General features: G+C 34.2%; 1 protein-coding gene across 4 annotated transcripts in view; it reads left to right on the forward strand.

The window, feature by feature from the left end:
• ASCC3 (activating signal cointegrator 1 complex subunit 3) overlaps window positions 1-15,527 on the forward strand; it is a 288,767-nt gene that overhangs the window by 211,564 nt on the left and 61,676 nt on the right. For 3 of the 4 annotated variants that reach the window (XM_074819458.1, XM_074819459.1, XM_074819460.1), the window contains 7 exons: window positions 161-329; window positions 2,228-2,448; window positions 3,820-3,905; window positions 5,319-5,485; window positions 5,623-5,768; window positions 5,877-5,997; window positions 7,984-8,126. In XM_074819458.1, coding sequence (XP_074675559.1) covers window positions 161-329; window positions 2,228-2,448; window positions 3,820-3,905; window positions 5,319-5,485; window positions 5,623-5,768; window positions 5,877-5,997; window positions 7,984-8,126 — 1,053 coding nt within the window. Of the gene's footprint in view, window positions 1-160; window positions 330-2,227; window positions 2,449-3,819; window positions 3,906-5,318; window positions 5,486-5,622; window positions 5,769-5,876; window positions 5,998-7,983; window positions 8,127-15,527 lie in introns of those variants that run through there. The other variant, XM_074819461.1, reaches the window with a different exon arrangement.

Raw genomic sequence — 15,527 nt, forward strand, 5'->3', positions numbered from 1 at the left:
TAGTGGTGAAATATTTTATAAAGATGTGAACATTTTGCACATGGAGTTGCACACATACTTTATTGCTTTGTGTTGGTAATACTTACGGAAGTGAGGCAAACTGATTTTTCAAGTTACTGATTTGTGTGTGCAGTAATTATTCTCTACACATTTGCATTAGGTCATTACTAAAGAACCTCAACTGCTGGTGTTCACAATCCCAATTTTTGAACCTCTTCCTTCTCAATATTACATTCGAGCTGTGTCCGATAGATGGTTAGGAGCAGAGGCTGTATGTATCATAAATTTTCAACATTTGATTCTTCCAGAGAGACATCCACCCCACACAGGTAACTTCAAATTTGATCATTTTGTTTCAATTCATCTTGCTGATATTGATTTTCCTTATGATAGTGCAATAAATCTTTTAACTTCTGCTTCATCATAGAAAAGTATATGGAATTTCATTTTGTGATATATTTGTATTATTGAGACCATTTCTTTACTAACTTTAAAGCTCTTTAAAATTTTAAATTCCGAATAAAAAGCAGCTCATCTCACCTCAACATAATACCAGCCTTTTAGTTACCCCAAGTTCTCTATAAACATAGGAAAATTGAAACTCATATAAAACTAAGCAAATCTCTGTGTTACACTACGTCTTATCTTAGTGCTTGTAAGTGTTACATTTCTTCTGGACTGGTTAAAAATAATCTTAGATTGCATGGTTGTATTATAAATGGCATTCAGCAAAGAAAAAAACAAACACAATTAAAATTTTGAAAATAGGAAACATTTTACTATTTTTACTAAAATAAATTCATCATAGCAAGCACTGTTACGGTACCAAACATCGCATTTCAACTCAGCACTGCTGATCAAGCCACGGCTTTCCCCTCCCCCTCCTTTTTTAACACTTGGCACAGAAGCATATGTTTGTGTTTTGCTTCTTTTTTCTGGATATATAAATTGCTTTATACATTCATTGTGCCTGATGTCATTGTAAAACCTTTCCACTGTAATTGCATTTGGCTCATCTAGCAGTCTGTGAAGTGAGTGCTTTCAGAAATACTCAGTTCTCATACGGTGTTGTCCTTTGGCATGCATAAATTCACATGTGTTTGTGAAGTGTTTAGCTATTGTTATACTGTACCTACGCTGTCTGGAAAAGCATGTGTAACCTTTTTATCTAATTGACTGATCACTGACTACTATTCAGAAGAAACAGAAAGATATTTACACATCACCAGTTATGGAGCCTCTAGGATTTATGGTAATTGATTTCAATTCCCATCTGGTTCCCACTCAACAATGAAGTACATAGAGGCCCTGCTAGGCAAAAAACCTTCTTTCTCCTCAACAGAGCCCAAGAAATCACAGTTTCAGTGGGAATGATAAAACAGCCATAAGGTATCAGTGAAAAGCATGTGAAGAATATTAGGCATCATTGCCTCAGTAGATTTTATGATTCCCATATCATACCTTAATGTGAAGCACCCTGAAAAGACAATGAGACCTCCAGCCACAAAAAAAAAAAAACAACCAAACTTCAAAGCAAGCATCTGCATAGCAGAATCACTGCAGTCTCCTTAATTTGGTAGGATTCCAAATCCAATCTGGTTATATATGTCATCTTCCAAATTCCACAATCTCTATTTGTTTGGATAGCAGATGCCCTCAAGATATATTGAGAATCATATATTGAAAGGCTGTTTGTTTATTTATTAAGATCATGTCTTTAATTACATGTTTAAAGGATTAGATGCAAAATTTAGTTGTACTCATCTGATTTGTATTACTCCATCAACTTAGAATCTCCAGAGAATCCTTCCTTCTTAAATAGATTTTGTCCTTGAATCTGAAATACACAGATTATGCCGTCCTCCAGCTCCACATTCTGTTATAAGAAGCTGGACGTACCTATAATCTAATACAGTGAGTTGTGAATTTACTACAACTGGGCGAAAAGCAAACAGCTATAAGACAACTTTAAGAAAAATTAATTTATGTACTAACAACAGTACTTGCAGAAATACTTCAGAGCTATAAAAGCAACTTTTCATTATTCCTCACAGAAGTTAACAATGACCCAAATGTGAACTCTGTGTCATATGAGATATTAAGCAAAACAATTTCCAATGTAAGTTGTTTTCCACTAAAGTACTGGTTAATAACTTTATCTTCATAATAAACTATGTTGTTTCATGGCATACCTTGTCATGCACTTATGATTATTTTGTGTTTTTAGAGCTTCTAGATCTTCAGCCTTTGCCTATCACAGCCTTGGGACATCGGGAATATGAAGTCCTGTACAAATTCACACACTTCAACCCTATCCAGACCCAGATATTCCATACACTTTATCACACAGACTGTAATGTTCTTCTTGGAGCACCTACAGGTTCTGGGAAAACTGTTGCAGCTGAATTAGCCATCTTTAGAGTTTTTAACAAGTATCCCACATCAAAGGTTTGTAAAATAGGTTTACTAGAATCATTTTGTGTAGGCATGTTTTCAGCAATACAAAAGCCTGAATTCAGGCAAACTGAATTTTGCTTTCTCCAATTTATACCTGTCTGGATACAAAATGGTACTGCATTGTGTACATTATGCTTTTATTTCAACTTTATATATTAATCAGTGTACAACTAGAGTTAAATCTAAAAACATGACAGGCTTGCTGGATTTTCTTTTCTGTACTTACCTGCATTTCCTGCTTTAATCTCCTTCTGCTAGCAGCAGTACTGTTTTATAGCTATTAGTTCCCCTCCACATGAATACAACTAGCCCTGTCTCTCTCTTATTTAAACAAATAAGTTGCAACTAATTACTACAAACCAATTTTCTGTTCCAACTTGCCCCTGTGTTTTATTTCTTAAATAGCCTAAAAGCTGAGCAACTCAGCTTTTGGGGTTGTGTTTTCAAAGTGAATATATATCTGTATCTTGACTTAGCCATCTTGTCTTAGTTAACCACATTTTAGCTTTAAAGTCTTTGGAAAATGTATTTGTATCTGACTGTGAGATTTAACCAAAGAAATTAACAGAAATCAGGTACATAAATCCCTTATTCATCTCTGAAATTTCAATATCTTCATGTAATTTGTTAGTCCAAGCGGGGTAAAAAACACTCATACATTTTCAGCTTATCTGTTAGACTTACAAAACAGCCAATTCTCTAACGAATATATCTTTTAGGTTTTAATAAATCTGAACACCTGGCTAAAGATTTTAGACTGTATGTGAATTCTTCATGTAGCGGTTTCTTCATGTTCAAAAGCTTCGGAATATTTAACCGTAAATCTGTAAATAAATACTGTTTCTACATGTCAGAGTATTCCCCCCTGCACAGCAGGCTTCTCTGAGGCAAATATTGTGACATTTTGCTTAAAATAATTAGCTTTTTAATTTAATTGTTAATGTCTTAATAATTTAACAACATAACTAGAAATCAGGTAGGATATTACTTGCTGAAAATTCTGATTATTTCTGTTCTAGAATGCTAGCTTGCAGATTTTATAGTCCTGGCAAAAAATGGCATTATTCATATAAGTGGGTTTTGATATTAAATAGTGTGATAAATACTTCTATTTCAAGAATTATTCTTTCTCTTTCGTAATTTATTTTCTTGTTAATGGCTCAGGAGACACAGCAGTATTTTCAAGTGTTAAGTCATTTTAAAATATAATCCTGTGGTAGGTCATTTAAGGAACTCAGGCCTTAATCATTTTATAGATAATGAGTATGTTCAAATCTCACAAGTATTAAATAATTTTTTTCCTTGTAGGTACACTTTAAGGTTTCTTGTTTCACTTCTGCTTTTGTGACTTTTCTTTTGCAGGCAGTGTATATTGCGCCCTTAAAAGCACTCGTTCGTGAAAGAATTGAGGACTGGAAAGTTAGGATTGAAGAAAAACTTGGTAAAAAGTATGTTTCTCCTTACCTAATCAGAGAAATGAGAAGCAAAAGAACAGTCCATCAAGTATGAATAAAATCTACAGAATGCTTTTGAGTATTTCAAAATAGGTTTTGATTGTATGCTATCCTTCACATTTCTAGTACTTAAATAAAAAATGCTATCAATAGTCATTGTAGTGATAGCAAAATCAAAACTAAAAAAGGGATACACTTTGATACCCAGCTATTTTCATTCTCATTGCTTGCCAGATGTGAAGCTCAGGTTTCTCTCTGCAGTATCCTTGATAATTGAAATTGCAATCCAAAATAAGATTTCTTTAGAAAGGTAGAAGGAACTCATAGGAGTTGCATGAACTGTATAGTAGTATTCATATATTGTCCTTCATATATAAATTAGATATAATTTTATTCCTTGGTAACATTAATTTCTTGTGGATCTTCTCAGGTGTTGGAGTTCAGCCATTACTTTATAACATATAAGTTATATCAATCATGTTGATGCTTTCCAAAATTATCCTTTCTTGAATTAAAAATTATATCCGTAGGATGCATTAGGGCCTTTTCCTTTCCTATATGTAGCTTTTTTGTAAGTTAAAGCTCAAGCACATCACAGGTTTCAACAGAAAGAGGTGCTACTCTGTGTACATGAAATTACCAGTAAGATTCCCGCTATTATCATAGCAGTGACTTATTAATTGGCAATATTTTTTTTTGCTATTTTAATGGCCTGTGAGGAGAAATTACTTGCCTCATAATTTTATTTTCAAGTAATATTTCCTTTTTGAAATTCCTTGTGACTGAAATTTTGATCAGAAGATAACGTTATTTCAAGGAATTTTTATTAGATGTTCAACTGGATGTAGAATGTGTCACAAAAATGTCAAAAATTCTTCATAATCAGTCTAAAATGATTCGATCATCTCAAATGCTGTTTGTAGAACTTGGAAGGATAAAGTGGCAAACTGGAAAAATTCTGCTAATCTTCCCAAAAAATGACCTCAGGATAATTTATCTTCTAGTCTTAATGGAACTTCACCAACAAAAGCAGATAAACTGCAATCTTGCCTCGTTATTCAAACCAGAGATCTATACAGAACAGCAGGTAGCAACTTGGCAGCTTTCTAGGAAGCTTTCATCCTGGCTGTGACAGGATGTTATGATTCACATTATATCATACTAATGTTCTCAAATTATCTCCATTTTGAAAAAAATAACCATAGATGGTTTGGGACTATTATTCACCCTCTTCATTTTATATGGTTTTGCTAAGGAATGGTATTTGCTAGGAAAACAGACAGGTTTGTTTACTTAAAAGAATTGTGGAAATCCTGTTAGAAGTATTTGACTTTTAAGAGTTAATGCTTGAACATTAAGATGCTCTAAAGCTTTGTAAAGCCAAGCCACTGTCTTCCTTGATTACAGGGTTGTAGAGTTGACAGGAGATGTGACTCCTGATATGAGAGCCATTGCCCAAGCTGACCTGATTGTTACTACCCCAGAGAAGTGGGATGGTGTCAGCAGAAGCTGGCAGAACAGAAGCTATGTTCAGAAAGTTTCCATTCTTATCATAGATGAGATCCATCTGCTAGGTGAGTACGTTTTATTGTTTTTAATCAGAATCATTGCTAAACTTGCAGAAGTGTGCTGGTACTTATGATGTGAATATGCCTTTTGACATTTGAACCTTTTATTTTTTCTGTTTTTCAATGGGCTTTTCATTTTCTAGGGGATGAGAGAGGCCCAGTATTGGAAGTCATTGTGTCTCGAACAAACTTCATCTCATCTTACACAGAGAAGCCTGTAAGAGTAGTTGGTTTATCCACTGCTTTAGCAAATGCCAGAGACCTTGCTGACTGGCTAAATATTAATCAGGTATGAAAAATGTTTCAGAAGATGTGTATGTATTTGTGCTGCAGAAAAACAAAATAGCAATTTATAAGATAATTCAAGATTAAACTTGAAAAAAATGTTTTCTTGTAGATGGGTCTGTTCAACTTCCGACCATCAGTACGCCCAGTTCCTCTGGAGGTGCACATTCAGGGCTTCCCAGGCCAGCATTACTGTCCTCGCATGGCTAGCATGAACAAACCTGCATTTCAGGGTAAGCAAGAAGTCCTAGACCTTTTCCTTCTTTCTGCAAAAGAAAAAAGACTTTGAGCATTTTACACAGTTCATTTGCAGCACATTTACAGCATGTGTTATTGTATGTACTCTTGGCATGTATAGGGGGAATCTGCTCTGCTAATGGCCCAAAGCTATTTGTCTGAAACATAAAGTGTGCTGCAAATGCAACATATAACAGAGGAATGTAATGTATTTAGAACAGAAGAATAAAATTAGTGCTAATGAAGGGGAAATAAAATGTGTTTTCTCTTAGTGTTTGACACCATAAAGAAACATTTGTGTAAAAAATATTTGAAATTTAGAAAGCAATAAAACTATTCATATTAATCTGCTGAGGTATTTTCATATGGACCACTGTAGTAAGCATTAAAAAAATTGTGAACAGAAGTTGCAAGTCAGGCTAACCTCCTATAATTCTAGTTTCAAAGCAATAACCATAAAATTCAAAATTTGTAGTGCATCCAGATATGCTTCTGTTTTCAATTTTTTATTCTTAACAAAGCTGGCAAGCAGGATAGACTTAAGAAAAACTCTCGTATTTTATTTGAACATGTTTTGTTTTGGTTACATAAGGAATATTTATTATATCAATTAAAAATAACCTCCAAAATAAATTTTGTAATGTGAACTGCTGTTGATTGTGAGGTGACATTTGTGAGGTGACTTTTTAGCTGCTTTAATTAGCCTTATGACAGAAGCAAAGTATTGATTGTGGACTAGAGACCAATCTTGACAGCTCAGATTATTTACACCTCCACAAGAGCATTGTACAAAAACACTAATGAACAATAAATCTGTCTTGGGCTGCTCTGCCACACCTGTTCCTGAAGCAACAAAAATCCATTAGATGCTGGGCCTTTAAAATATATAGATATATTGGCATATATAGTTGTAAGGTATAAATACACATGAATTATCCTATTTCAGTAATTTCACAACTATATAGTGTGTGTATGTGCAGGAACACATGCTGGGTAGTATTCGTGAACTGGGAAACAATATGTGATGGTGGATAGTATGAAATAGTTCTCAGAAATTAACAATACATAAGTTTAATTTCTAGAATGAGAATTACATGAGAAAACACACAAATGGATTTATAAGAGATTGAGAGAGAGTATTTGAAATTCTACATACACCTGTTTATCCTTCTAGTGCTTGTTGATGTTACAAAATCTGTAGATGTATGATTTGTTGAGGGCTTTTTTCCCCACTTGTTTGACATGATATGGTCAAGGTTATTTTAGCATTTCCATGGCAATACTTATTCCTGAGACCATAAAAATCTCACTGCAACCTGAAACTTTTCAAACATGGGCTGAGCAAGAAATGCTTTTTTAAAAAGTCTTAAAACATAACTGGTTTAAATATGTCAGACTACTTAGTAAACAACAGAAACAAAGTTCTTTTGTACCATAACGCCCACTTTCACAGCAGCTATTGAAAAGTCACTTTCTACCTTTTTTTACCTTTTCTGGTTTGGGTAGATAGAAGTGATCCTTTGCAGGCAGACGTGAGTTCATGCAGTCTGAGCTCTGGGTCAGGCAGAAAGCAAGTTTTGGACCTTGATGGCACGTAGCCTAAGACAACATATCCCAATAGGGCAGAAAAAACATAACATACTTATTAGGCTGAGATAGAGAAATTCACAGGCTTTGAAGTCTAGAAAGCTTGTCCAGGTTTGGTGGGTTTTTTTTCCTAAACCGCTTCTCTTAATTAGCCCACAGTGATCACTGAAGTAGCACGGCAAATTAACCCAAACTCAGCTAAGCATAGTTATATGATCTTTGATTCAGAGATGGTATATGCTCACCTCAGTTGTACCTATCTGGCAGAATAGAGACTAAGTATACATACCTGTATATCATCTGCAGAGAGGTATATCAGCTGTCTAGGTATTGCAAAGAGAAACTAATTTTTGTCATTAACGGGCCTAATTCTCAAGTTCTGTTTTCCTCAACAGCAATCCGCAGTCATTCTCCAGCCAAGCCTGTTCTTATTTTTGTGTCATCCAGACGTCAGACAAGGCTTACTGCCTTAGATCTGATAGCTTTCCTAGCCACCGAGGATGATCCCAAACAATGGCTGAAGATGGATGAAAGAGAGGTAGAATCATTTTACCTGCATTACTTGTGCTTTGCTTCTATTTTATTGATGTTTGCTTGAAAAGAAAGAAGAAAGTCATTTGAGGGTAGATCTTGAAACAGCTATGCATATGCTACATTTCAATATGTATTAAAAATAGTGTCAGCATTAAGACTTTATAAGCATATTTGCAAGATCTGAACTTTAGAATGCAAAATCTTTTAGATTTGTTTTTTCTGCATATCTATTATTAATGCTAGATCCATTGTCCCAGATAACATACATCACATGGTACAAGTCTTTGATACAAAAATAATACAAAGAGTAAAAGAAAGAGTAATAGTGTTCTCCAAAGTTTACAGCTTGAAATCTGTGACATATAGATGTTGAGCTGGAATTTAAACCAAATCTCTTTCAGTGTTTTAGGAGAAAAATCATCCATCTCATAAGATAACTCTTACGTGTAGAGGGTTATGTATATGCATATGTATCTGTGTGTATATATGTATATTCATCTATATTCATACATATATATTCATCTATATTCATACATATATAGGTATATAGATATACTGCAGAACCAACTGTTTAGGAATGGTTCAGTCTTGCATATCAATGAAATAAATGAATGTTATCCAAAAAAATGACAGCTTCTGCTGATGTCTTTGTTAAAAGAACATAAAGTGAAACATTCAGGTGTTAAGCAATGCTGGAGTAAAGGTTTAATTTTTTATACTTTTTCAAGCAATATAATCTTTAGTTACAGTTTCTTGTATTGTTTCTCAAAAAAATCCTCTTTCATTTATTGCAAAACATGAATGATGGTCAAATAATAAACAACCATTCAATATTCCTTTTTATCTGCATTCTTCAAAATGTGTACTAGATTTTATTTACTGCGCTTTGTTTGGCACCTGCTCTGAATACAGAATTATTTATTTCCTTCTGGACTAATGGTCCTGATTATAATATATCATTGCTTCAAAACAATTTTTTGGTTAATATTCAGATTTCCTAGACTTTAGAAGTTAGTTTTTCTAATGGATGCAGACCTGCATAGGAATTTCTGTGACAATATAGGGCCAAAACACAGCAAAATGCATGACTTACAAATACAAGATCCAAACTGAATATTGTATGAATATTTATATATCAACAGTTATGTGAATAGTTATACAATTGTATACCAAAAATTATGTGCCAAAAAGTATAGGTTTCTAGATAAGGTTATTTGATTTTGTTTGCTCTTTGAAAAAAAAATAAAGTGTGATTTTTCTGAGATAAAGCATAACATCTGTATCTTTGCTCTTTTGGATGGATTTTAAAAGAGAAAATGGATGTCTTGGCTGATAAACTACTAGTACTAAAGCACGTCTCAATTCAGTGCTGCTTTTCGAAGTGTGTAACCTCTATTTAACGTTTCCTTGAGCGTAACAGAAACATTTCATATCAAAATTATTACTGCATAGTACTCTAGTACCTTGTGCTGGTTTACTGCAGTAATCTCACCTACAATTAGAATGTGCAACATGCAACTTGCCCTAAATGACTTGCATTAATATGAATAGCTTCCTCATGTCCTGTGAGCCACTACTATCCTGAAAAGAACTGTAACTGAAGCTTCTTCACTTGCTGGAAAAGAGTTTTCTATTAGGAGTCTTTGAATTTTGTATGTTTCAGAATAAACCTCTGAAGGTTTTGAAAGAGGAGCCAACAAGGACAAACAGACTTTGCATTTATTAGTTTAATGACATTTGCATATGATTTGTGTTAGAATTAATAGGCTGAATGTTTGGAGCATAAGATACCTACCGAGTTACTCAGTTCTGATTACGTAAGTGTAAAAGACTGATGATTAAATCCTAAATTGTTATATCTTGCCACTATTATGCAGAACACAATTGTGTTTGAACTACCCACAATTTCAAGTGGACATTTCTTTAGGTAATTATGAGACCAGTTTGTAGGTTTGTGTTTTAAATGAGCATGATTAGCCTGAGTTTCATTTGACATTGAAGCAAAGGACAAAGCTATAGTAGTGCTATATACATAGTGTATGTATTGCTTAATTCTTTATCCATATTTTTTTTTGTTTAAAAATTCTAACTTCAAGTTATATTGAAGTCAGGCTTGGACTAGGTGAAATAGACAAAATTCTCTCCATATCGCTATAGCACTTTTAAGTATTAAAAGTAGTGCTAGTGAATACTTACTTTATAGTAGGTATTTCCTGCTTTATAGTAGGAATTCCCTGTCTTAAACACTTGCCCTAATATTTCAAGTGTTTCTCAATTTCATATGGGATAAAAATGGACCAATTAGAAGAAATAAATTATTGTTGTCTTTAAACAACCTTTTTTGTTGCCTGTCAGTTTTTCACATTTGTTTTTTTTGCCAACCAGTGTTCATTTAGGGGAATTTACAGGCAAATGACTTTATTTTCAAAATATTTGTAACTGTTAATTGTGAAGTATGTTGAGATATAAGAGATTTTTCATAAATGGATGTATACAAAGTTTACAAGCTTTTTACAACAGGCCTTGGCATTTTTCTTCATTCAGCTTTATTTGTATGATACTAATTCTGGATGACATAAGATCCCTTTGAGAACTCATTGGTTAGTTTTATTCAATGGTGTAATTGGTTTTGCTACACGATGGCCAAATGTTAGCCTATGTTATGTTAGCTTCCCAGTGGGTAGACTTCATAAGGCTTCTTAAAATGCTGTAAACAATGCGATCTATAGTAACGTCTGGAAGACTGATATTGAGGTAGACACAGATTCTTACAGCCATTAAAAGTGATTTTTCTCTATTACCCTGCATGGCAGCTTTTCTGTGACAGTAACAGAGAGATTCAGGCCTTAGGGGAGAGGGATTGGAGTGGGGGAGAGACCAATACTGGATCTTTGTTACCTGTTTATCAGCTATGCCATCATCTTAGCTTCCTTCATCTTGTCTGTAGATATTCTCCCTGTAGTGGTAGTGCCAAATCAGGCTCTGATTTGCAGCATGTGAAGAGTTCTGTTCACAAAACTCCGGACTGCTGCTCTTCACAGTGCTCTCAGATAACAGGCAAATCCACCCCCATCTCTGCCACCCAGCTCCAATATCAAATTCAGACAATATTTCAATCAGTTATATTTCAAAGGACATGAACTTGTATGAAGCTTCTGGAATACATATTTGTATGTATAAATGATGTACAGAAACAATCCTTCAACTGTTGCCACCAAAGTAGACAACAGCATACCTGGATCATGGAGGAATCATACAAGATGTTCTTTCCCTCAAAGGAGTCAGTAGTCTAACAGGTGCAACTGAATTATAGTCAAGCAGGAATTTTGTTCTACATCTGTCTACTGAAAATATATATTACAGGTGGCTCCATTCAGTTTTGGAGGTGGTTCTTCCTGGATGATTTCCTTGAATTTCATGTCTGATGTACAGTTTCCTGCTCATAACCAGGTTCCTACAGTATTCAGAAAGTTGAAAGGTATTCAGAAAGTTGAGACAGCAGTCAGTCTTCATAAGACTGAACAGTACTTGATGAAAATTGCGGTTTCTAGTAGTGATAAGTTTTCCAGTTCTACTGGACCTGTTGTTGCACAAAAATAGTTAGATCTGTTTAATAGATTCTATCCAACTAACTTTCAGGCTATGTGCATGCTTTTTATGAAAAAATGTCCACTGTCTAGTTTAGTCTGGGCAAGGAACCCTCCAGTGATGTTGAAATACCCTACTTACTGAGATTTGTAGCTGATACTTCAAAGCTCATCCCTACATTTGCCAGTTGCTATGCATAGCACATGCAGACATTCTTCAGGATTTAAGCAGGACTGCCACAGTTTGCACAAAGTAGAGTATGAGTGGACAGTCTCTTGACAAAGAAAGAATAGTTACCTATCTTAGAGCCTTAGAGCTGGGTTTTTTTCTTTTTCTGTAGGGTGCATTGTCCATAAACATTCCAAAATTAGCTCTCTATCCCTCTTATAATTTGCAGTCCCAACACAGGGTTCATTTTTCACCAAAGAGTGAAGGAGCAGCTAAAACTGCCTTCCTTGCCATTTGCAGTAGTTGCAAGGACTCTTCAGTAGACATCACTTTGTAAAGATCATCATATTTATACTTACGAGGCACAGGTGCATCATGACAGAAATGTGAATAGGCAGTGCATCTCAAAGAGAGGACTGCCCCTCTAAATTGAGTAATTCTTCATTTCTTTTTGTTGTTCATTGATGCCAACGTGCCAATGAAAAAAGAAAACCTTATGCTTACCCTGCTTTTTAGTATAATCATGAAATGATTTTAAAATATATGCTTTCTAGCCAAAATTCTAATTTGGATCTGTCAGCCAGGACTGTCACCTTGAAGCTTGTGACTCATTACTTATCTTGTTAAAAGGGACGACAGCTCAGATTATCCTTTTAGAAACAGACAGTGCCACCAGTTTGTGATGGTAAGCTTGGGTAAGATCAGTTATACTGTTCTACATTAGGAGCTGACTAAAGAGGAACAAGTTATTTTTTCAGAAATTGCATCTACATCTGTGGTGGCAGCAGATGTTGCAATCTTTTTACAACATAATTTATTAGAATCAAGTTTTCAGTTTATTTATTTTTCTCTAATGTTTTTACTGCTTTTTGTTTTTAACCTAAAACAAAAGTACAAAGCAGTATTTATTTTTTATTGTTTGAAGTTAGAATGCAGTTCTCACCAGCAAACAAGCGGAGTGTTTTCTTATTTGTTTTGTTGGGTATTTTTAAGAAATTTATTCCCTGGCCAGATACTTCTCTAAAGGTTAGAGAAGGAATTTTTTTTTATTTATTTACAGTGCAAGGACAGAGAAGAAATGTACCCATGTACAGTTTTAACTTACAATGTTAAACCACAATGGTTTTTGCATTCTGCTTTGTGCATCATTTTACCATCTGCATCTTGTTAAGACCGTTCTTTATGAAACCTCTAGAAATAACTAAAATCCTTTAGCACAAACATACCTACTGTAATATTCAATCGCATCCATACCAGACAATAGCCAGCTTCCACTGAATTCAAGGGCACTTGACAGAAGGACATTCATTGACTCCAAAAGAATGAATCAGGCCCATACTGATTTTGCAGTTTTAGAGATGTGAGTGTATGAACATGTGTGCACTAATTTGTATATTTGTATATGTGTTCATACACTATGTGGAAATATGCATAGACATATGCATGAAAGTGAATTAAATTTTACCATATAGATGTGTTTTGCATTGCTAAAAAAAACCCAAACAAACCTCCCCCCCCCAAAAAAAAAAAATCCCCAAAATTGTTGGAAAAACAAAAGAGGACTTTCCTTCTCTAACCTTTAAATCAAATAACATATTATCTCCATGTTAATGTTCTGAGGTAATGCTATGCTATAAAACAGGAATAGAAGAATCTGGTCTGTGTCATGATAGGTATATTGCTGTCTTTTAGATGAGAGTTTTAGTGTTAAATGTATATGTTTTAATAATATCTCTCAACTGTTTAAACCATATTTTAAAAGGTTTCTTGAATAATCTTATTTGAGGTGTTTTAGGCATCTTGTTTTGTGTAAGAGAGTTCTGGAGTATAAGTCAACTCTTCATCAAAAATAATTTTATAATATTACTTTTTTTTCTGCCTTTAAAGATCAGGAGGGTACCCAAGAATGATTTCTAAGTGTTTCACTCATTATAGAATTTCAACTTCCTTCTACAAGATGTTGTTTTTATGACACAGAAGTGTGTCATAAAAAATTAACATTTAGTTATAACAAGGAGATGTTTTTATTTCACTTAACATCTGTAGCAGATGTGAAATATGTAATTATTTTTGTAAAAGACTTCATAACTTTCACGATTCTTTTGTTTGGCACATCTTTCTTCTATTGGGCATTTTAGACAATTGATAAGCATTATTCAGTGGCATATGGTCTGAGTCTGACGTGCTTTGAAAAGAGTAGAGAGTACTAATAATGAGGATTCTGTGAAAATGGGAAAACCAGCACAACAGATATGCTTTGAGAAAGTATGGGTTTTTAGCATCTTGAAACAATATATCACACTCAAAGGGACAGAATTGGGCTGCACAATCTGTTAGCTCATTCTTGTCCAATCTGGTCTCCTCCTTTCTTTTGGAGCCAGCATTGTCATCAACTTGCTGAATTATACTCTGACTGGAATGTATTTCAGGCACAGGGTAATGTATCTACTTAAATGGAATCCTATCTTTCTACAAAAGCTTTTTAAGTATAATAAATTTAAAATATAAAAAAGTTCTATTAGCTTAAAGTAAATGGTTCAACAGTTTACATATGTGCAGGAACAAAGAAAATGACTACTTACTAGTTTGAGAAAAATCTAGCTTGTTCAGACATTAGAATATAAAAGGTAGAAATAAACTTTATTTTTTATAATAAATATTTTGCAATGGTACGAGAGTCCCAAATTGGTTTTCAAAAGTTTTTTACTAAAAAGTGGATTCCTAATCAACCTAATATTAGGAAAGCACCGGAGATATTTTTGTTTCTTCATCAAAAAAATCTGTGAAGGATAGCAAAACCTTTTCCACAAGAGCCCAATCCTGCCTGTCTTGGAGTCCAGGGAGAAATCCCTCCCTGCATTAAGTTCCCTGCATCGGTGTTGTACAAGCGTTTTTTTATGTCAGTATGTCATGTATATTTCCTTGTATTATTTTTAATATACTTTTACTATTCTTCAGATAAAATATATTTTCTTTATCCTTTTATGAGTTAACATTACAGTTGTTTTCAGAAAGATAAATAGTAATGAAGTTATAACTATGCAGAAATGTTAGATTTGTTTTATAGTCACGATGCTGCATCTGTTTATGGTTAATGAACCTATTAATTGTGCCGTTATTTCTTAATAGAAAGTGATAATATTCTTAACACTACACCGACATAAGACAGTTATATTTTTAAATAAATTGTCATGAGAATTTTAAGCCCTGGATTGTGCCTATGGGTAAAATAGTTATGTTTATTACATCGATTTATGTGAAAGTAAGGGGTCAGCTAAAAATGACTAGGATTCCCTGCTGCTAAAATGACAGGATAGTAGTACATGCGCCAGCTCTCCTGCTAAGGGTTCTTTAGTTTTCCTGTGGTAAATTACACTGCTTTGCAGGTATGACTAACAGCACCACAGGCCACCGCTGTAATACAAGTCAGAGGGGGAAAAAAAAAATAACCACCACTGATTGTAAAAGCAAGAAGAACATCTTTGAATAAATTCCCAGCAGTGTGAATTTAGGATGTTTTATGCTGGCAAGTACATGGCAAAAGGTTTAGCTCAGGTTCTATACTGAAAATAACTAACATTGTAAAACTGCATGTGCTGAAGGAGCAGTCTAATCGCTATAGACTAATCCAAATCAGCTAATTTGATCC

The sequence above is a fragment of the Strix aluco genome, chromosome 3 (genome assembly GCF_031877795.1).
Source record: "Strix aluco isolate bStrAlu1 chromosome 3, bStrAlu1.hap1, whole genome shotgun sequence".
Classification (NCBI taxonomy): domain Eukaryota; kingdom Metazoa; phylum Chordata; class Aves; order Strigiformes; family Strigidae; genus Strix; species Strix aluco.